Source organism: Telmatherina bonti, assembly GCF_933228915.1.
Source record: "Telmatherina bonti genome assembly, chromosome: 17".
NCBI lineage: Eukaryota > Metazoa > Chordata > Actinopteri > Atheriniformes > Telmatherinidae > Telmatherina > Telmatherina bonti.
This window is the reverse complement of record NC_136615.1, coordinates 21,361,703-21,385,554: the sequence shown is the minus strand read 5'-3', so window position 1 is coordinate 21,385,554 and position 23,852 is coordinate 21,361,703. Positions and strand designations below refer to the sequence as shown.

Sequence of the window (23,852 nt, the reverse complement as noted above, 5' to 3'; positions counted from 1 at the left end):
GGCCTGCAAAGTATTACCCTTTCTGTCCTGGACACCAACGCAGACACATGGGGAGGGTTAAGGACACAGAAACACAAAATGACAAAGCAAATTATAAAAATATGGTAAACAGTGAAAAGATGTTACAGGCCACAATGTAAATGTGTGTTAAACATGACACAACAAATAGATTACATAACCACACAACTGCATTTTATAACAAAAATGTTCATGAACACAATGCAGAAAGTCCTGACAGGAGGTACCTTGATACATGTGTGTTATACCAAGTTTTACACCATAATTTAGAGCTTTTCATGTGAAAGTTTGTTATTCAGAAGAGAAAGACAAGCCAAATATAAAAGGACTTAGTGTTTGATCACCCTATAGTAGGATCCCCATACAGATTAATTTAAATTAAATTAAATTAATTAGCTTTATGTACCCTTGTTTAATCTAATGAAAAAATCTCCTTTTAAAAGAGTCCAAACTGCAGTGACATGTATGGCATGGCAAGGTGTAATACAAGGATGCAGAAAAAAAAAAAAAAGAAAAGAAAAGAAACGTGCCACACTTAGGTTGTGCAGTCCATCCTGCTCCTCTCTGGAGTCAAACAGCTCCTGTCTACATCCATATACACTCAGCTGGCATTGACCCGGTCTCTCTGGTAATTGGGATCAGATGAGTGGCAGCATAAGCAAGGCGACGTGGGTTCTCCAGGACCCACGGTAACCTGGAAGCATTTATTTTATGGAAAAGATGTTTAGTTAAAGTGCAGTGCTGCAGCCCAACCCCTCTAATGACCCTCCAAGTCTTTTGCCCATGCCTGGAGACAGAACCCTGTGATGGATATGACTGGTGAAACAGACGCACACACACACACACACAAACATATGCACACACATGCTTCCATCACTGTGCACTGTGATGGATATGACTGGTGAAAGCTCTGAACGCTGCTTCCTGAGCCCTTCACTTCCTTCCTCGCATGGTTCGTTCAGCCAAGCTGAGCCAGGTTTCACTAGACCAGGGCTGGATTGGATTGCAGATTAACAGGCTTCCTGTCCAGTTTGTTGGCTGCAGTCATCTGCTTCCCTAATAGTCACTTTTATTGACGAGCAGGCTGTGATGTTACTGAGGATGAATAAGTCGCATCAGGATGGATGACATCTTGTTCTTGTTACATCTATCTATCTATCTATTAATATGTGGAATCTTGAAATTTTCTTGTATTGGGTATGAGGTTTTTAGTTCATTCGACAAAATTCAACTGTAACTAAAAACAAAAAACAAATATAACCCTCCTCCCAAAACAAACAAAAAAAATACAGTAGCACATGAGGGTAAACAGTAATTAATGAGGGAACAAATTTTGAAAATTTAAAAAGATAATAAGTAAACGTGGGCTAAATCCCAGAAAATGTAAAAATAAATAAATAAATAAATAAAAAATGTTTTAGTTAAAACAAGCATACATACAATGAAAAATATTTACATATTTTTCTGAAAACACAACAAAATATCTGTAGTAAAATGCTCTTGTAATAATTTTTTTTTTTTAACTTTTATTCTCATTTTGTGTGGTCTTTATTTAACTTGATTGTAAATATATTAAACAAGATGTGATCAGATTTCAGTTGTTGCAGCAATGTGACGATAAACTTTCCTTACTGGTGCTTGGCTGGAGCCAAGATCTCCTAAAATTCAGCCATTTGAGCACAAAAAAAGGAAATATTTTGAAAGCAAAAGAAAATATCAGTTTCTGAAAGGGTTTTTAAAAAAATCAGTGCTGACTTTAGGGTTCCTTCTCTTAAAGGGCTTAGAAACACAAACTTATTCGTAAATGGAGTCAATTGTCATTTCGTCCTCAATCTCATCACCACAGGTCTCCAACAGAATCCCCCCCACTCTGCCCTCACTCCCTCCCTCCTGCTGGCAGCCCTTGATTACTCTTGTATCCTGGGGGAAGCTTTAAACTCCTCAGAGATAGTAATATCGAGGGCACTACTGGGCTAGTCACTTCAGATCAGGGTGGGGGGAGGAAATGGCGACAGACATAGAACTAAATATATAATTCCTCCCATGCTGGTAATCACGATGTCCAGACGATTTGAAATGACAGTTTAACCACTTTAGACTGAGGAACGCTTTGTTCAGATTTGAGAACCAGTGTGTGTGTGCGTGTTGGAGGGTTTGGTTGGTCCATGTGATGGCTGCGGAGCCTCCTCATGGATGTAGAGGCCTTTCATGGGGGGCTAATGTTCCATTGAGTTAAAGTGGCCTTGCAGACCAGACAGGAGTAATTCTGTGAATGACTGACGTGCCAACTGCTCCGGAAGGAAACACTCTTATTACCTGCAATTAGCTTACCTGATTATTGGGAAATCCAACTTCCTTCTAAAAATGGCTGACCATTTCCCTGTTAGGGGCAGCACGAGTGCCCACCTGGATAAAAGGCTCACCACACAGCCCAACAATTACATCTATAAATATTAATAAGCTAATCTGCACATATTCTTCTCCCTCAAGTCTGTTGCTTTACCCCAGACAGGGTCAGAGATACTCTTATGAACATAGAATCTATTTAAATTTTAAAGCTCACTTTGCATATGCAGAGAGTTTTCCTCAAAACAGACTCTTTCAATCCACGTTTTCCCCATCATCACATTGCAAGAGTGCATTTCGTTTTCAGGCGCTGATTGGATCCTTGATGAGATCTTCAGGGTGGCTTCCTACACTCTGATGCTCTTCACTCTTCAGAGTTGATGAGAGGCAAGTGAGGAGGGGGTGGGGGTGAGAGGTGTGTGTGAGGGATCAAACCAATTCTATCGACGCTGAAGTGGTCAGCTCTGTCTTCGCCCAACACCGCCGACTCCTTAGCGTTCTAGCTGCTGCAGGCCTGCACAGCTCAGGGGTATAATCAAAGGCAGCATGAAAGGAGGAGAGGAAACGCCTCACACACACACCTCCCCGTTCCTCTGACACTCACAGTGGCTATACAGTATAAAGTAGGCCTATTAGGCAAACATGTACGACACCACTGTCACAAGATTCTCTCCAAAGTTATGAATAATGCAGTTCTGAAGTGGAGATATGTGGCAGATTAAGGATAGAGAACAGAGGCACTGAAAAAAAGAAAAAAGTTGATTTCAACATGAATATAGATTAGAATGTTAACCATGCACAGCACCTTGCATTTTACCTGCACTTACGTATGTCCGTCGTGTATTTTTAGTCTTTTTTGTCTCTATTACTTGTGTAACCACAGTATTTTGTTTTGGATTTGGCTTTAAATGCTGTCACTCAGTGCAATGTAAACCTTCACCTACGCATTTTTTTTTTAAAGACACGCAGCTTCTGGTGTTCAACGAGTTCAACACGTTGATGGTTAAAAATGAGAAATGATTGAGTCCTAAAAAAAAAAAAAAAAAAAAAAAAAAAAAAAATTGTATTTCATATGAAATAAAATGAACTCTAGCCAGGAAAAGGCACCTCATGAGTTTTCCTAGTGTTCATTCAGTATTACCATGATAGTATCACTGTGATGACTGGCTTGCCATATTACACCTGGAAACAATTAAAATAATTCTACAGCTCTTTTATCAGCTGGTGAAATTGCCCTCTGTGATACTGTCAACCTGTCCAGGGTGTACCTCGCCTCTTGCCTGTTAACTGCTGAGATAGGCTCCAGCTTCCCTGTGATCCCTCAATTATAGAAAATGAATAAATGAAGCTGCCCCTGCTCTTTACACAAGGTCAGGTGGACCAGTTTTTGCCTTTAAACACTGTGCAGAAGTGCGCACCCATACTTGATAAAACAAACAAAACCTGAAAGAAAACCACCAATCAGGGCTTACTGTGCTTTTTCAGAGTGAAGTGACATTTTTTACTGGCCATTTTATGGAAAGATTAATGCCTAAAAGTGTCATTTGTATGATAACTGGGTTAAATATTTGAAAATATCCTTGGATGATCAAAAGAAGAAATAACAATACAAGTTCTTACCAGTTACATAAAGTAGTGGTGGTCAAATAAAGTAAACTCAACAAACAAAAGCTGAAGATTTACTAAAACAGGTTTTTTTCCCCCCTATCCTGGCAGTCATTAGGCTTTTGAGTCTTTGCATACCACCTATATGGCATCCCTTCTGTTGGCCACTAGCATCAGACAAAAGGGAAAACTTGTCTGCAGCAATTAAAAAGCTGGATTAAGTCCATTCCCCAGCAATCATTATGCAGGTTTGCTGTTGGATTTCTATGCTGTGACTGGTAACTATTGGCCACAGTGTCCACAGCAGGAATGAAAGAAGCAGGTCTAGACATAATTAAAATAACTACTTTTAGTTTTGAAAAAAAAGTCTTTTTTTTTTTTTTAAATTATGCCTTACCTTAGATTGTAGGATTTATAGTGAGGATGTGTGCTGGTGATATTAGGTGTTCTGAAAATGTAGATGTCAGGAACAGCCATTAATAAAATTACTATCCAAGGTTGAAAGTAATTAAATAATGTTGCAAAATTCACTTTTTAAAGGTTTTTAAATAGTCATGTGACCTCATCGTCCACATAGCCTGTGTATGAGGCCCAACAGTGAGACACGTGTCACCTTTCTCACTGATCCACTTTTTAGCAAATGTCTGCCAAAATGAATGAGTCTGAAATGTTTCTCTTTGTGACCTCATAAAGGGAAATAACCACTGCCCCGGTAGAGGATACTGCCATTGACCCAACTCCAGCTAGCTTAGCCTGCCCTCACTGAGGAAGTCCGTCCTGTGGAGTGGGTGTGGACAGGCACCGCTCATCAACATTTAAAGGTTCAGACATAAAAAACAGCCCATACGAAGTAGAGCTCACTACAGCCAATTGTAGAGTGGCTGGAATTAAAAACCAAGGCTGAAATGGGAGTAATACACTTTAGTAGACCTCTGACATCCATATAAAATCAGAGAAAAAAGGTATAATATGGGAAAAACAGCAGCTATTTTGTTGTGATGACAGGTTAAGTTATGGTCCTAACTCTGTTTTCAAGCAGCTATTGACATAATTATATGTGAAAAAGGTCAAAGTTGGTCAGACCACTTCTGTTTTCAAATAAACACTGTTTTCCTCTAATATCATAACTTCTGCAGTCTTAAACATTTATGCTTTGACTTTTACAGTCAATAAAGTGAACATGAAACTTGAATTCAGATGTAATCTAATAAGCCAGACATATTTTTCTTTCCTCATCGTTTGATGATCAACACAACAAAATTAATAGAATTTAACACAGACGGCTATTTACAGCTGTTCTACAAAAAAACATTTACAAAGTCCAACAGTGATGCGCTTTAGTTACAATATAGTTTCCACTGAGAGCCTGTTAATGTTGCAGGGTTACAGTGTGTAACTGGTTATCTCTCCCACTGAGCACCAGCAGTGAATAAAAGCCTGAACTATCAAATCAAACGTTTACTGAACTAATTTAGTCTTGTATATTTTTGTGAGAAATCGCCAAAGGACACAGCAGAACTTCCACAAAGACAAACCTCTACTGCTTTCCTGCTTGCAGACAAATGCAGTCTCACACATGCACGCACACACACACACACACACACATACGTCAAAAGGCGGTGCTTGTAGTAGTAGTAAACATTTGAAAGGAACAGGGGTAATTCACTTGATAAATGTCAACCGAAATGAAGCTATCAGCTGAAAGCAATTTCCTTGTGCTTGCCTGTGTTCTGCGCCAGGGACATGGGAGATTTTCACCCCTCCATCGATCATGAAGCCTCTGTTTTAGGCCAAGGTACACAATGCCCTCAAATTGCTGACATATGGACCTAGAATCACCACAAAAACCTGCCATTTCCACCCCACCCTCCTCTGTCCCAGCCCAGCCACTCCTCTGCTAAACTTTTGTTTATCCAATGACTCGGGTCTGTTTAGAGCATTAAAGCAAAGCCATAGAGGGAGACAGAGAGTCACAGCTAATGCACTAAATCTAATCTGTGTTCAGCATGCTGCTGCTACAAGCTAGTGGAACCAGAGGCAAGCGTTGCAGAGCGGTAAAATTAAAATGACTGTGTGGCTGTAAAACCCAAGTGTGTGGGCAAACTTTAAAATAAAACCTGTCTGACTTGTGGGCTGCCTGTGACCAGTAGCGGAAGCAGCCAAACAAATCACCATAAAGATGAAGACACCAACCACATAATGGTGCGGAAAGCCTCTAGCTGGTGTAAACAGCAGATAGATGAAAGCAGAGCAGTGTGTGTTGCTAAATACTGCAGGATCCTTGCTGTTACTGACTTTAAGTTTCAACAACCAATCGCACTGCGATTCCTGACAGTGGCTTTAAAAGTGCAGCTATTTAGAGACAAAGGAGGCCAAATGCACACCATTAAAAGCCACTTTTCCTAATGGAGAATTGTGGTGCCAACAGTCAGGGCCCAGAGGTCCGTGCACAGGAAAAGTCCATTATCACTCTGCCTAATGGAGGAGGGGCGACTACAAACCAAAAGTTGAGAAAATGAAAAGAAAACAAGAGAGAACAAGATGACGCACATGCTTCAAAGCAGTGTTTCTTTAATGGGGTCCATCAATAATGTTGCTTTCCTGACTTTATTGTGTTTAAAATAGAGTAGCCATGTTATCAATCCTTGACATGGACAGAAATTAAAGGGCTTTTTTTTTTTCCCCTTTCTTTAACAGACTTTGTATCAATGTGAAACAAATGTTTGGCAACATGCTAATGGTATCTGTTCAGTCAACTCCTCCGTCTCTGGAACAAACTCTCTCTTGCTTTTGCCACCAAGAAAAACCCGCAGCCAGTTTACATTCGGACGGGTGCGCTTGCTTTGTATAAACAGACAGCCCCTGTGGCAAGGGGTCTGATTAGGAGGAGGCCCACAAATCCCATTAAAAGTCCATTCATCCCCTTGCTCTGTGTTTGTTTGAAGACGGGAAGAGTTACAAGGAGAGAGGTGACAGGCAGTCTGTCCTTGTTGTTTCCGTGCCAATTCTGTTTATGCACTTAAGCCGGTAGACGCAGATATCACGCAGCGGTGACGAGTACCAACGATGTGGTCAGGAACAAAGACGCGTCTTCTGCTCGAAGGACTTAAAAATCTGCTGGAAGACAAAAACGAGTTTGTGTGCGCGATTCAGAAAACTACCACAGTGCCACAATCCAGTCACTGCTTATTTTCCACATGTTGCTGTTGTTGTGCATGTCCTGTAACCAATGCTGAAGCACCAAACCGAAGACCTGTGTGTTTCTTCTAATCATCGATGTCAGCCTAACAACTCCTTGGTTTTGGCTGCAAGCTGTTTGTCGATGTCTGCGGCGACACTGTCTGCCATCTGCTGAATCTGTGAAAACAAAAAAAAAAAAAAAAAAAAGAGAGAGGAATTTAAGGGATTGACTCTTGTCCAACTTTAGCAGGAGAATTGATCAATTTGTATTCTTTTCATTTCCTCCACCTGCTTTTCCACGAGCCGTAGCGTGTCCTCAGAGTGGCCTTCCTTTACTTTTTTCACATGTGTGATAGCATTAGAGCGCACTTTCCTCACCGAGTCTTTAGCTTTGTTGCTGAACTGTTTGGCCAGCTTGGCAAGGTTCTCTCTGTATTCCCGTGTCACTCTGCAAGGAAAGGAGAGGTCGTAACAGAGAAAATCAAGTGGTTTGATAAGAACAAAGAATCCCTGGCACAGAAAAGTTGTACCTCTAATTTTGCAACGCTGAGCAGCCACCATGTTGACCAGTTCCCCTAATGTTCCTTATGCTCATTTGTTTCAGTTCTGTGTTGGTATTTAACCAAATATCTTCCCTCAATAAACGATTTATTCATTTCAGGGTCATGGAGGGCTGACATGGGGCCAAGAGGCAGGGTACACCCTGGACAGAATACCACCTAACACAATGAGACAGACAGCATGTGTGCTATTACTCACACTGGTGGGAAATCTAGAATCACCTTTTACCAAAACTTGCGTGTTTTTGATGTGTGGGAAAAACTGGATGACTTGAAAAAGACCCACACATGCACAAAGAGAACACATAAACTCCACAAACAAATTTTCTTACGGTGAGGTGACCACATCACCTATCCACACAACTGTCAACAAACACATCAAGTTTTCACTTATCGATGGTAGTGTTTGAGAGTGCATCAGGAAGTTCTTTGACCAGAGATTTTATCCTAAAAACAGTCCTGAAAGGGGGCCTACAGGGTCAGTATCTGTATTGCATAACATATCCATGAATGTAGGAGCTGAAAAAGCAACCTCAAGTCTCCGGTTCCCTCTTCATGTCGGTGCTTTTCTTCAAGATTGGATACATGACAATAGTTTTGGGGAAGAAACCGGTTACAACAGTAAAACTGTATTTAATGAAACTGACCACGGAATAAAATATCAGAAACAGATCATTTAAAATAATCTAAAGTAAATCAGATTATGCTATATATGGAAATAATATGACGCCATGGTGTTAGTATGGAATCTGAATTTAGTTCTGACTCACAGCATCAAAACAACCTCGACGAGAGCTGGAACATCCATCATCCCAACAAGTTTGCATCCACTTTGCGTTTGCTAATCAAAGTGAATGTTGTTTAAGTCCTACTTCTAATTTTACTGTCCTTTTTTTTTTGCCCTTAATTGACTTTTTTTTGCCTTGTTTTTGATTCAGGGACTATTTGCAAACAATCCAAGTGCAACGTCTATTTACTGCAAACAATACGGCCTAATTACCGATTCCACGGCCAATCAAGGAGCGCCTTCTCTTTGGAAATGCAAATGGAGGCTTGGAGCGTGCCGAGACTGATTGCAGGGGGAAAGCAGTCTGACTCTTGTGTCCCTCCTCTGCCAGACTAACACCTGCTGCTCCACATTGACTCTTGCACACCATCACACATGCACGTAGACTCACATGCACAGTGTATATGTAAAAAAACATACTTTTTATACATGGAGAGCAGCTTGTTGAGTGAGTGACGGATTGTTTTGAGTGAGATTGTTTGATTTGGCTGTGAGGAGGAGAGACAGGGTGAGAGAGGTGAAGCCTGAATGGAGAGAGAGAGAGAGAGAGAGAGACTGACCCGACCCTCACATCAACACATTGAGGGACTCTATACATCTACAAGAAAAAGTCAATAAACCTGTCAGTTACAGCAAAGAGCATGGAGACCAGTGGATTTATTAATGGGGTGAAACACAAAACCACGGGTCAGACATTTTGCTGTGCTCATTTACATAATGGGCTGATTATTTCATTAATTTATTAGGAACAGATTAAAATGGGTTATGACACTAAATATATGATGACTGAATGGCCAAATCGGTGCTTTATCTCTAACCGGAGCGACAGAAGACTAATAGAAGTGAAGGGAATGATGGAGACGAAGGGAAGTGCTAAACAGGGAAAGCATTTCTGACCTCAGGCACATGTGTGTGTTAGAAAGCAACTCACTTGGGAACAGGCACCTTGATGATGGTCCCGTCCACCTCTGGGTTCAGGTTCATGCTGGTCTCTCTCAGGGCACGGGTGGCCGCTGCTACAGCCTGTGGGCAGACGCGTACACAGAACTGCCATTTGAGCACTGGTGTGAATGGAAAAGCAGCGCCACAACTGCAGGTAGTGGCTCAGGTCCAGCTGGCAATCATTAAGGTGTTGTGCATGTGTGTGCGTGTGTGTATGTGTATATATCAGGGGGGGATCCCATGTAGTGTGGAAGTGCCTCGGGCCACTGTCGGCACTTGCCCTCGTGGGACAGGACTGAAAGGTTGCAGGGCAGAGTGTTGACCCCTGACAGCCCCACAGGAGTCTGCTTGGGCTTGTGTTTGATAAAACAGACACACACACACACACACACACACACAAACATGTGTTTTATGTGTCCAGTTATTAATTGTCATGAAGATGGTAAACAGAGTTTACTTTAAAATGATAAGTTTAACCACATATTGACAAGTTCTACGGTCAGATTTCACATAAGACCATCTGGATACAGTAGTCAGCACATATGGATGTTTTAAACATTCGGGTCCATAAATGGCTTCAAATGGGTACAATACTGGCAGCCTCTCTTGTGTTAAGTACTGGAACAGGCTCCAGCTTCCCTGCAACCATGAACTGGACTGAGCGGATAGAAAGTGAATGAATGGTTTAAAAAAAAAAATCATATTGTTTTGTTGTTTATCTTTACATTTTGCATTCAGTGTTGGGCATCTGTGGCTGCTTTTCATTTCATTCTTTAACCATTTAAAGTAAGAAAATATTCAGCTTCACCTCTATAATGTCAGTATTAAACGATACAGCTGATATATAAATTACTTTATAACATTTGGGGCAAACATCTGTGGTTGTATGTTAGCTTGGATGACTGGTCCGTAGACACATGTAGAAAACTTTTTCCTCAACTCTTGTTCAAAATGTCTATTTTAAAAACTCTCCTGATAGCATTATGTAATATAAAGAATGAAGGAAATCAGAAGAGGATGGGAGGAAAAGAAATTAATATTACATGTTTAGTGAGAGGAAGAGTGCATCGGACAAATGAGAAAACCAATTCCCCACACTTGTTCCGTACTCAGAGGTGAAAAATGAATCAATTTATTGGATTTCTAAACTTTTATTTAAGAAGTTTAGTTTTTGTTAGGATTGTGAACAGTTCGAAAATGATGGCGTGACAAACATCATTCGCATATGTAAAATTTAACATTATCCACCACATACAACACAATCCCACTATTTAGCAAACACTGCAGGAGAAGTTGAAAGTTTAGGCAGAGCAGACGCATGAAGGAGAGGAAGCCAGGCCCTCTGAGTTGCTTAAAACAAAGTCACGTTCTTCAAACTAGCTTTACAGCTGCATCGCAATTCCCTTAGCTCAGTCCTGAAAAGTGTAATACAACGGAAAGAAAAAGCTTTTTATTTATTCCCTGCACTATTTGACTCTCCCTTTTTTTCGACAGAACCTTCTGGCCCTTTCCGCTGGGGGAAAGAAATGGCAGCAAGATTAAAGGAATTTATTTGTGTGCATTAAATTAATTCATGAGGTTTCTTTTCCTTTGTTAAAATCATCCGGAAAGCAGGCCTCCAGTTGCTCTCTTTGAGTGTGGGGTGATAGATTCATCCCATACCTATGTTTGATTGTTCTCAGCATCAAATTCATCACTGTTTCCTCTTTCCAACGACCACTGTGGTGGTTACAAAAACCCGAGTGGAATTCTAGCGAAATCGCCGGGCAGGTCCTGGTTAATATGTTGGAGAGGAAGAGAAATTACACTGGAGTTTCACATCAAACGCTCTCAGTCGGGTTCAAAGCAAGCTGGTGAGCACGAGGGAATGTGCATGAAAGAGTGTGTGTGTGCATTTAAAAAGACACTTGAACACAGATTAGATTCTGAAACGGGGACGTGTAGTCATACTTTAAAGCACACACACGCAAACACCAAATTGCCCCTGGATTTAAGCGTGGAAGAAGATGTTGTTATTCCGCTGTTTCTTTCCAGGCTGCTTTAATGAATGAACGGAAAACGATGGCAGAGCCTCTGCAGTGCCTGGTAATGGATAGGCATCATTATAAGCCTATCAGCTCTGGGTGCTGAGGACACCTCTGTGTGGGACGTGGGTAACACAGGATCTGACAGAGTAGCGCGTGTGTGAGCAAGACTGTGTCATTCAGTGTGTGTGTGGTCTGTGGTTGCTGGAAAAAGGAAAATACTCCCTGGCTCACTGACTCATTTCGCCAGATCCAGTTTGAAAACTGGGGTTTCCAGATTGGAGGTGTTGATAATAACTCGGACTTTGAAGTTGTTTTGCATTTCACAAACAGGTGAAACATCAGCACTCGTGGGCAATAGGAACACAAAGAGGTACAGGAAGATATTTGTGAACACTGTATTTTGGTTTCGCAAGCTGTTCTTCAAAAGAACAAAATATTTCAGATATTATCCGAGCCCATTGCTGACAAGTGGAGACGCTTCTTAGTTCCTGATAAGATTACCTGAAAAGGGGGGGGGGGGGAGCTTTAGTTAACAATCCTTTTCCTCTGCACTATGCTCAGTTGTAAATATATGTCCTGACCATTTCTTGTGCACAATGTGTTTTCTTATCTTAGATTATTCTCATCAATTTAAGGGCACTTTTTAATCTACTGAAACAAAACCATGCAACATGTCTAACCTTTATGATTATGTTACTGGAATGGCAATCCAATATCTTATGTATCTTGTTCTTTGTGATAACTTGAACCAACTTTTAGATTAAGGGCTTTAAACACAGTCTGAGAACTGTAAGTATATTATTTTACAAAGTGTTGCACAACAACAAAAGAAAAAAACATTGAAACTTTCTGAACAGCTGGTGAAGAAAAGAACGGTAGACTCGAAAAACATTGTGAAATGACTCCCGGTGGGCTTAATCGCTACTGGCATCAAATGGAACAGGAAAAAGAAAAGAAATAAAACTATTCTCTTCTACTGAATGATTGTGTAATGTGTTCCCCAATAAAAGGAAAAGACATTTATATTTTTCCGCCCCCCAAGAAGTCAGAACACTTCTGCACCCTTCAAAAAAATCTACAAGGGGAATAATAGAAGAAGAAAAAATCGAGCAAAACAATCAGTTTCTTCCTAACCTAGGGGTAAAATGAGGTCATTTCCTCTCTGTCACAAGTCACATGCAGACATAACCACACAGCAGTGCACACATACACACCGCTGCTATCTTTCACCCCAGAACAAAGGGCTCCCTGAGTGATCAATCAATTAGCATCTGAGAAGCAGGGCAAGGAGAGAAGCCGGTCAGGTTTCATTTACAGAGTGATGTGGGTCTACACTTCTGGCCTGGCTAGGAGGACCATCTATCTGTCTGTGCTTTGGATTATTTTTACAAAGCCTAGATTTTCCGTGCTTGTCCATGTGAGGCAAACAGATACTAGTAGGAAGAAAATGTGCTGGGATGTGTGTATGCGTCTTGGCTGTGTGTGTGTGTGTGTGTGTGTGTGTGTGTGTGTGTGTGTGTGTGTGTATCCGTCTTACTTCAGGAAAGCTGCTCATGTTGACCAAAATTAATTGAGATGACTTCATGGAGATCTGACCCAGCTGGTTGAGCGGGAACTTCCCATCTTGAGTCGTCACCACAATGTGATCCAGAGCCCCTAAACAAACGCAGATCAGTGGATCAATTTACTTCATTTACTTCCAAAGACAATTTCAGAACAGTTATGGTCTTGCCAGTCACAAGGTAGGCACATTAGTGCATATAAACAATGGAAAGTTGCATTTAAATAAATATTTCACTTAAAATTGCATTATGTAATGCTGGTTTTGGAAGTAAAGTTAATCTTTCAAGTGGAAACAAACTTTTATTTTTTTCAAATGCTCTATTATCATTACGTCAGGGTTTTAAGTATTTACTCATTTTCTAAGCATAAAACATTTACGCCCAAGTTGACATGGCAGGTTTTCCTGTTTGACAGCACTACTTCCATATAGGACTGATAAGGAATGAATGCAGTCAGTTGTTGCAGAGAGGAAATATACAAGAAAAGCCATGAATTACTTGTGTTAAAAAAAAAAAAAAAAAAACCAGTGTTGGACTATTAAAGATTTTCATGATCTATTGTCTCTCCTCACCATCAACAGCGAGGGAAACAAAGATAAATTTGCCAATATAGCCGACTTCTATCCCTCCCTCCTCTTCTCTTCTTTTTCCCCGTAGCTCCATCTATCCATCTGTCCCACTCGTCCATCTGGCTAACCTCAGACGCAGTTGTTTCCTTCTTCTCCACCTCTGCCTTACATCACTGCCTCCCTCCTTTTGCCCCGTGGGGGTTACGCTGGTGTTCTGTGTGGAAAAGTGAGGTGAAGGGGAGGTGAGCCAGTGGTGTAATTTTCTCAATAAGATTAATTTATCATCCGATTTCAAGGGCAAAAATAAAAGACAATTTGAGATGAAAGGCAGATGCAAAGTATCGGAACAAAAAGGTTGATGTGAAGTGATAATGTGGAGATCAGCTGCATGAGCTGGTCGTCTGTCACTTGTACTCTTTTTATTTTACTTCCTATGTCCTGTTGTTTGACTTATCTGTAATACTTAGATTGTCTGTTTTAACTGTGTATCAACAAGAAGCACCTATGAGTCTGCAGCTACTTTTGGATGTAAGTTAATCTTTAAAGCAGAGGGAGGGACGGTGAGGATGCAGAACAGAGGAGTTGAAAGATGGGCAGATGAAATGACAAAGAAGTTACGAAACAGCAAAAACTTGGCTTAAATTGTCTTGTCATCAGTACTATTTTCAGAGACAAATGCTATGTTTTAAGCATTTGACAACTAGTTTTCCATCCCAGAAACAAAGCTTTGCTCTTAAAAGGAAAAAAAAAAAAAAACACTTTCAGAGGAAATGAGATGATGCAATCCACTGATTAAAAAAAAAAGTTATTCACTATTCTTGCAGTATTCTCAGAACTTGAACAGGTATTTGTTTTAGACATGCAAATTAAAGTGCACTTTTTTTCCTTTTTACTTTATCTGGAAAAAAAACAACTGCAATAGAATCAATTGTGTTACATTTTTGGAGCCTCTTTCAAAGTCATGTTCATCTTAAAAATAAAAATGTGTCAAATCTTTGATTTTATTTGTTAGTTTTTCTGGCTAAATAAAACTTCAGAACCAACAACCTTCAAGATCCAACATCCTGGTAGCATATTTGGTGCCAATGGTCATGTATGATACCGGTATTCTGTGTTGTGGTTACTCTTTCAGAGAAATGCCCCACATTCCCACTGAATGCCATGATGTTACAGGATATCCTGCAGCTGGAAACTACAGAAGTGCAGCAGCTACTACTTTCCTCTACAAATGGTTTAATGCTTTAAACTAGCTAAGTCTGTGTAGTCGTCCATGTTTCCATTGCTTTGTCAAGCCAGCTAGCAGTTAGCTGTCAGAGAGATTGATCAGTAACAGTCACTATTTAGCATAAATGAACTAGTTTTTGTTATTTTTTAAGCATGCAACACAATAAAACACAATTAAAAACAAGTAAAATTAAAATAAAAACTAAGTCTTGCTGGGGTTGAAAGCCAAAGATAAAAATTGGTTTTAAAACTCATTTTAAAAATGGACGGTGAGGTGGCCTCTTGGATGTGGAAAGGTAGATTATCCTGTTGCTGTAGAGCAGCAACAGAGAAGAGTCTGTCCCCTCTGGGCTTCCTCCTGGACCTCGGTACCTGCGGGACCAGCCAACCAGCTGACCTTAGGGGCCAAGAAAGCTAGCAGGGATGAAGAAGCTCAGAGAGGCAAGGCGGTGTGAGGTCATTTAGAATAATTTAGAATAATTTCATTTATTAACAAAGAACTAAAGATAAACCTATCTCAGAGTCGTGTGTTCTGGGTTTAATAACAGAAGGAGTCCAACTGCGACACCAGCAGATACTTTGGTCTAGGCCGGCATTGATAACTGGCTGCAGAACAGCTCTTAGACACTGGAAATCAAAAGAAATTGTCCCATTTAGTGAATGGATGGTGAAAGGACTAAAATGGCCAGCTATGAACAATTGATTTCTAGGCTGCACAACAGAGAGAAGACAAATGTAAAAGTTATGGGGTCCTTTCCTGATATTTATAACAGGGAATGAGAATGTCAGCATACACTGTTAGATCTTCCTGCGATTAAGAGGCCTTGTGATGGGAACTAAAATCTGATTTTTTTATTTATTTTATTTTTACTTGATTTAAAAAAAAATAATAATAAAACAAAAAAAATTAAATTATTATTTATTTATTTTTCTCTTTTCTTTCCTAGGGTGATTTTATTTGTATTTTATTGACTTCAATGTATTTTTTTTTCTCTTTCTCTCGGGGTTGGGGGAGGAGGTTACAACTGTTCATGTATGTGTTGAAATTTGGTTGTGTAACACTGTTAAATGGCAATAAAAAGTTAATTACAAAATAAACTATTTGCTGGTTAAACAGCAAACAAATGGATTGCAATGAACCTTCTCTTCAAATCCCCATTCTGAGGAGATCCAATAGGAAAAGCCTGTCAGAGATGCTCTAAAGGATCTTCCTGTACCACACTTAGCTGGTACTTCCTGTTTCAAACTTTGTGACAAAGTTAGGACTGTCTGAACATTAGACTTAAAGGAGTCACTGGTGAATTCTAGGAAGCTGCACCAGAACCCAACCAACGGTATCCTCACAAGCCTAAAATCAGATAAACAATTGAGGAAGAGGTTAATATGTTGATTAATAGCTTTATAGATGAACATATTTTAACCATTTGAGAGAGGCACACTCATTTTCAAGTTGTTTGCTACTGCTGACCTCAGCCCTAAGGCTGTGGTCTGGGATTTCATTCCATAATTTTGACCTTTAAAATATTTTTTTTACTTGGAAACAGTTTGTTTCCAAGTCATATTACTCATGTGAATACGGCAGACAAGTCACTGACCCCTCCTTTGCTTTTATCTGTCTGACTGCTGCTGCACACAAACACATACACACCAATACATATAGTCATATCCATGCACACACTCTCACATAAGTTTAATGAGAGCCAGATGAGAGGTTTGTGGAACAAACACATGCATGTATTTGGACACATGACGTCACCCCCATTCCACCATCTCATCTCTGCTGTCAGCTCTAAGTCCTGCTGCCTCCCTGGATTACACTGCAGCTGGACAGAGGAGAGGGGGATGAACTGACTGGAGGAGAGCAGTTACGGATACACAGACTGAGGGAGAAGACGGGAAGGATGACAGAATGGAGAAATGGATGCGCATATGATAAAGAGACAGAGAGAAGGGTACAAAGGACTGGCAAGATGAAGGCAGTGAAACAGGGAGCGGTTTGGATTACTGTCCCGGGGACAAATGTTTCCTGAAGACTTAAAAATACAAACTGAAACACAAGTGAAAAAAGAAAAAGGCGTCACGGGATTGAGAAGCTTAAAACTCTTGGAAAGACATTAAATGGAAGGAGGGGTTAAATGCAGAATGAATCAAAACTGGAGAGTGATGAATGGAGAGTAGAGGTTGAAAATATTCATGGTAACCCAGGACACTGGGGGTTAATCATTAAAAAAAAAAAAAAAAAATCAAAGCTGAATTTGAGCTTTTATTTTAGTCTTCATTGTGCGTAAGAGAAAAGATTGCTCGAAGAGAAATAGTAAAACAAATTCACAACAATTTGAGTTTGAAGTCTTTCGCTGGAGGCTGCCTCCTCCTTTGGGAGCTTCCATTACACACACCATGCTTGACTCCCAGAGACCTGCTCCCATTTGTTAGAACCCAGAGACAAAAGGTCATGACCTGGATGTAGTTGGGGAAACACAGGCCAAAGCAGGGTCAAGGTAACATCACATGGGGATCTCCTCATATGAAGCCCTTGAGCCATGAAAGAGGCAGATAAAAACACGACCCAAAGTGAAAATGTGGGATGAATCAGAACATCAGGGTATCTGGAATAAATCTTCCAGATTTGGGCTTAAATATGCACTGAGTCAGGCTAAATTAATTAACACTCCATTTGTATAAGATGTGGACACATTGTTCTTCATGCACATGAAATAGGATATCATATTGAAATAAAAATAAAAGGGGAGGGGTAAGCTACTGTGTAACATGCAATTAAGGTATAGCAATTCATTTAAACCGTATTATTAAATTAAATAAATGGAGCTGAAAGGGTATTCTGACTTTGAACTTCATGCCAGAGCATTTTTATAAAGTTGACTTGAGTGATGTTTACTGCCGTGTTGCTTCACCTTTTCTTTTAACAACAGGGCTAAAGTATTTGATAACTGATGAAACTGGATGTTGTACTTTAAAAAGTTAAAAAAAAAAAAAAAGGGTTTAAAACTATGGATAGTTTTTCTGCTTTATATACTAACTCGGTTGCTTAACTGTTTTTAACTAAATATATTTAATGGGTGACTAAACTGTACAACAGGCAGGCCAGTTTGGTATCTGGACTCTTCTACTGAACATGTGATTCGTGTAGAATGTGATCCTATTTATTTTTTTTTTTATATAAAAAAAAAAACAAAACAAAACAATATTTTCTAAATAGGAGGTCATCTACAGCTTTCATGATGTCTAAAGGGAATGTCCTTATTAAATTGGTTTAAACAGGTTTCTACCTCACTTTAGTCCATCTTATACTGGTAAACTTGCACATGTGGATGTAGCAGTGACGCAGCAACAAAACGACATGTTTTACCTGCAGTACTGTGAGAATAACAATAATTCATCATAGAATTATTTCATGTGCTTTTTTTAGATTTCTGTGGTTGCTCTGTATCTTGTGTTCTTTTATTAACCAAAAAACTGGACAATGATTTAATCTGTTTAAAAATACTATACAAAACCAGGGGATTTAGATCAGGGGTGCCTAAATTCAGTCCTCTGCGGTCTATGCAGGTTTTTGTTGTATCCCTGTTCCAACACACCAGGCTCTCAGTAAAAGGATCCAACAGCCAACGAACCTCTGAACATTGACTGATTAGCTTGAGTCAGATGTGTTGGAACAGGGACACATCGAAATTGGATGGTTTTTTAACACACCTAATAAAATTAAATGGATCCAACAGCTTTCAGAGTTCAGCTCAGTGACTCATTCATTTGAATCAGGTGTATTGAAACAGCAAATGTCTAAAAGTTGATAGACTGTGGCTCTCAAGACTTAAAGCTGGAGTAGGTAATCTGGCTCAGAGGCATTTTTTTTTTTTTTTAAATCTGAGTGAAGTGGTTCCTCGTACTGATAATAGTCTACACATTTTGTATTCATGAACAATAAGAAATATACTTAGACCCCTCGGTTTACTTTAAATCTGTAAAAACTCTGACCAATACAAACGTTCGGACTGAAAAGGAGTTGTTCATTTCTTATAAAAATGCTGTGGATTACGCAAGGAGCAAAAGCACAAGGGGGAGGAGCCAAGACAGGGTGCCACTTTCAAATCTTGTTAGCTCCCCAACATTACCTACCCCAGCTTTAATTTGCCTACCGCTGTAGTAAACTATCACAAAGTACTTTCCTGCTTTACGTTCTTCTAGCTAAGCATGAAGCTGAGTTTATTATTCAAATTGAAATAAAGATGAGCACATTAAAAAAAAACTGTCTCTCTGTATTACTTAAAGGGAAATTGATTAAACCACTTGTTCTCCGTTTTTGCTGACATTTTTCACAACATGTGAAACGCTTGTGTGAAGTCTAAGCTTTAATCAGAGAACAAATCCATTTGAAAAGAACTGTATAATGACAAACAGCCCTTTGAATTCATAGTAAATATAAAATTACAGTATTTTACTAAACAAGACACATGGAATAACTTAACTGAATATGTTGCTGGAAATCCCTTGAAGTCTTTCTGTCTGAAGGTTTCAGGCTGTAGATGTTAGGAAAATATTTGCATCTTTCATGGTGATGCTCTTTTGACAAAAATGCTTCTAAAGTATGTTAAACTCTGCTTATTGTGAGGTCTCTGCCTTCATCTGGTTCCTCCTCTTCACCATGAATAACTCTTTGCTTGTTTTTGCCATCTTTACATAAATCTTACCCTCATACATGATGCTGAGGATGTACACAACTGTGGCTTTCTGGCAAACAATCCACCTTCCATATCTTTTAAACACAGAGGAGCTTTTCTGGCATCTTCTTCACTTGCTTAGTCTTGTTCTGATCTTCAGTTTAACTCCACTTTAATCTAAATGGAAACTCTCCATTAGGTCTGAGTCACTTCTGAGTTCATCTGTGAGTTGATGAATGCCGAAGCAACACACAGCTGCCAAAAATATAATCAATGCTTTGCGATTTGGGATTTATATGTTAACCCATTAAGATCTGAGTCACCTTCTAATCAATGGAAATTCTGACATGAACCTGTTCAAAAGGCAAGTTGATTATATCTGATTCAGAAGCACAAGATGCTTGGTAACCGTCTAAACTGGCTTTGTGTGCACCTCATGCTTCAGGTGCAGTAAACATGATTTAAACCTGGGAATAAATGTATTTGTGCATGCTTTGCTTTAATGGTAACTGCTGAGTTTTGCACTTTAAACATGGGAGAAACCAAATTAAAGAGCTGTAAGAAGGCAGAAAATACCAAAGGGAGTCCAAAAACACAGACATAAGCAGACTACCTGGCGATGTTCGGATGCTGAGGCTGCGCGTGAAGTCATCTTTGAGTGCATTGAGAACAGCGACCATGTCCTCCTTCACTTCGTCCAGGCTAATGATATCCTCCACCAGAGCTGATTTGATATTCACCTTAGCTGTCTGGTCTTTTGCCTTGGCTTGAAAAGAAGCGAGGCAAAAGAGGGAAAAATGAGTCTCATATCAAAGATGTATTATATCCAATCAACAAACTCATATTTGTTCCAGCTGAATCACAAAAGGTCTGCACATGTATGCTTAAAGTTGGAGCTGCCGTTTCCTCACTGACCTTTGTTCTTCTTGGTGGCATAGAACCTGCTGCATGCAACAGTAGGGTGGTGGGCGGTGCCAAGATGCAGAGGTGGTATAACGGTGAACTTAGAGGTGACCACGAGGGGAGACCTGACATGCCGTAACAAGGTGTGACACAGAAGAGGTCGCAGCAGGCTCAGCTGATTCAAAGCCATATCTGCAAACAGGTTATAAGATAAGATTCAATATTAGTTTAAAAAGACTGAATAAAGGATACAATATGAAAATAACATGAAAATGATGAATACGTGATGAATAGTCAGTTGACTGAGGCAACAGTGATACTGCATTTAGCAAAATGAGGTAATAGCTCATATCAGCCAGCAGGAGGTAGGCCTTCATCTTCTAACTTAATCACAGCATCATGGGCTCTTCTCTCCATTTCCAGGATACTTAGTTGCTTTCACAAGCTGCATTTTATCTATAACATTTGGATATTATCAGACACGTTTTCTATGAGTAAATGTGATTATTTTTTACACATCACATTCTTTTCATTTACCTGAATAAAAATAAAAACTGCAAATATCGCAATATTAATATATTTACATTATGTGTACTAAGATTTAGTGGCATTTTGAGCTACTGAACCTCTAAAATTCAGCCAACAACATTTCAAAAAGCAAATGTTGACTTTGAAACTGTTTCTTAAGTTTAAAGGTTGAACCGTAGATTGTATATAAAAGAGAGTTGAACACAAGAGCACTGTTGTGGGTGCACTTTGTCTGAAAGCCAAATAAAAAGCAGGACATTTTTCAGATTTGCAGAAAAGTGTGAACAGATGCATTCAAGTTGAATAAATGAATAAATAAAATAGGATATTTTAAAGGTTAACAAAGTAGAATTTAGTAAAATTAGTAACCCCAATGAAAATTCCTGACATTTAATTTTAGTAACAGGGTAACAACTTTCCACTCCCCCCCCCTCGTTTGCACTTTTAGTGACAAATATATCAACTATCTTCATAACCCTTTAATCAAATTATAGATTTCTAGATTAATAACATACTCATTTTGGTGTAAAAAAAAAAGTACCCCCCTCCCTCCAAAAAGGCAAAAACAGTTCACCATAAAAGCTATAAAATAAAATAAAAAAGGTTTTAAAAAATGTGAACAGTTTATTTTCTGTGAGAACCTCTGACAATACACAGCTAAGGAGGGGAAAAGTGCTTTTTATAAACTAAATTAGCATTTACACATCACTGCAGCTGCACCTTGCAAACAGCCATACAGGCTACATTACAGGTACATTATTATACAGCAGTATAATTACTTGTAATGTAGCTGTCAGGGAAGTATGTGGTTACACAAGCTACCTCTATTCCTCTTTCTTTCACCAACAGTGGGACATAAGCACATTTTGAACTCTGCCCACACAGTTGTTTGGACACTCCTGAAGGGGAATCTTCTGTTCAAAAACCCAATATGAAACCAGTCCCTGCCTTTGTATGGAAGTATCACACCCCACCTTGCAAACTGGCTCTTGACTGTGAACTGTGTCACTGACCCTCAGTGCGCATGCACAAATGAAGACAGCTTCTGAAATATTTAAGCCCACACAGACAGAAACACTCACTAAAGTCTGTCTTTCACAGTCAGTGGCTGTGAACAGCTTGTGGTGTGCTGCTGTCTGACTGACATCAGCCATTGTCTGATGAGTGTTTTTCCCACTATTACCTGAAAGGAGGAGCATACTATCCTCCTCAAATACCTAATTTGAAGATTTTAGCTTCATCTGGACTATTTTATAAAGGGAATAAGCACACAGTTTTATTTTTAATTAAATTAGCATAGATTCATATGAAGAATTGCTACCAGAAAAGATTACAGACACAAATGTGTACAAAGTGACCTTAAATAAATGATATAAATATGCTATTTGCAACTGATCCTAGGTTATAAACCATCTTCATTTCTTTGGTCTTTTGACAAATGACTGTGATGGTGTCCCTGCTACTGTGGTCTGGATGACTCCTGGAGCAGACGGCTGCTGCAATGGTCTTTCTTTACTGGGTTCATCTGTGCTCAGTAATAGCACAGACGAACGCATACCCCAAGGGAAGGGGTATGCGTCATGTTTAAGACAAATGTTGGAAATTGATTTTGGTTGGGTGCGTGTATGAGTGTGTGCATTTGAGTGTGTGAGAAGGGAGGGGCCAATTAATTTTCTTTGTTGTGATTTTATATTGTGTAAAGCACTTTGTGTTACATTTTATTGCAGGAAAATGCTTCATAAATAAAGTTTGATTTAATTTGATTTGATTAATTGTTTAATCCACAAAATCAGAGATGTTGAATGTCCTCAAGAATAACCGAAGACACAAAGCTTACCCCTATTTGTCAATCCAACAAACATGCCAGAAATACACCCAAATTAAAACATGTTCTAATGACAATATTTAGGCTAGCCTTAAGACCCCGCCTCCAATCCAAACCCAAAACAGGGCTTCCACGGCTGGAAGATTTCCTGACAAGCTGATATGATATGCCACAGTGTGGCAGAGACGATAGGCAGAGATGTGGGATGGTGACGGATCTCTTTACAGAGGAAGTCTAGCAGAAAAAGTGAAGCACAGGTGTTCCGTGGTATACTGTAGTCTCATATCCTGTAGATGCTGGAGCAGCTGCAGACAAGCCTCTGCCTCCTCCAGCAGCAGGAGCAGCTGGTGAGCCCGCATGCTCCGTTCCCTTTAGAAAACCACACTACAGAGTATCTGATCGTGTTCTGCATGCTCTTCCTCGTCAAAGATAAACAAATAAATACACTGAAAATGTTTGCTGTGAGGTTAAAATCACGAGCCTATCAGCGCTGGAGGCAAGTGAAAAAGATTATATGAATCCTCTTCAGCCCGAGATGACGTCTTTAAATGTCTTTTTCAGTCCAGTTATCATCAATCCAAAACGTTTGTAGGTTTATGCTTCTGCAGTATTTTCTTTTTCTTTTAATATAAAGCAGAAAGTCCACTTTTTTTTTTTTTAAAGTAGCAAACATATGAAGCTATGAAGGTCAGCGTGGGCAACGATGGGGCATGCATAAGACTCTTCCTTTCTTACCCTTAAACCCTAAAACTACAGGCACGGAACTAACCCTAATTGCAGCTAAAACCAAGCAAAATGCAAAACAAAGTTTATAATCCCTTTTTCAAAGTCGTACTTACTTAAGTGGAGAGTCTGTACAGAAGACCCTTGCTAACTGAACGAGGAAACATCAAAAGTTGACACATTTGTCGTCATCAACATGCGCCTACTCCCCCCCCCTCCAGTGAGGAATAGTTTGAAATTATGTACGGATTACACTGCATGGGCGGGGTTAACAGATTAAACGCAACGAATGTACCAAAGAGAGTAAACGGGATACCTCTTAGAAAAACGAGTGCCACCGTCGGGCTCCTCAGACGGTCACACACTATACGACATCA

General features: G+C 39.7%; 1 protein-coding gene across 1 annotated transcript; it reads right to left on the bottom strand.

Moving 5' to 3' along the window:
- Positions 1-6,551: 6,551 nt before the first annotated feature.
- mrrf (mitochondrial ribosome recycling factor) lies at positions 6,552-23,679 on the bottom strand. Its single transcript, XM_079256516.1, has 7 exons — positions 23,592-23,679; positions 20,412-20,591; positions 20,110-20,262; positions 13,003-13,121; positions 9,428-9,519; positions 7,438-7,597; positions 6,552-7,326 (listed from the first exon to the last, which is right to left on the bottom strand). Exons 2-7 carry the CDS (start codon positions 20,587-20,589, stop codon positions 7,249-7,251), a joined length of 780 nt encoding a protein of 259 aa, XP_079112642.1. The 5' UTR covers positions 20,590-20,591; positions 23,592-23,679; the 3' UTR covers positions 6,552-7,248.
- Between the last annotated feature and the right edge of the window lie 173 nt (positions 23,680-23,852).

Coding starts and splice junctions, on each gene's coding strand:
- mrrf (XM_079256516.1), bottom strand. CDS start 20,589: ATGGCTTTGAATCAGCTGAGCCTGCTGCGACCTCTTCTGTGTCACACC. Junction 13,122..20,109: donor CAGCATCCGAACATCGCCAG/GTAGTCTGCTTA, acceptor GCGTTTGTTTAG/GGGCTCTGGATCACATTGTG. Junction 7,327..7,437: donor TACGGCTCGTGGAAAAGCAG/GTGGAGGAAATG, acceptor TTGTTTTCACAG/ATTCAGCAGATGGCAGACAG.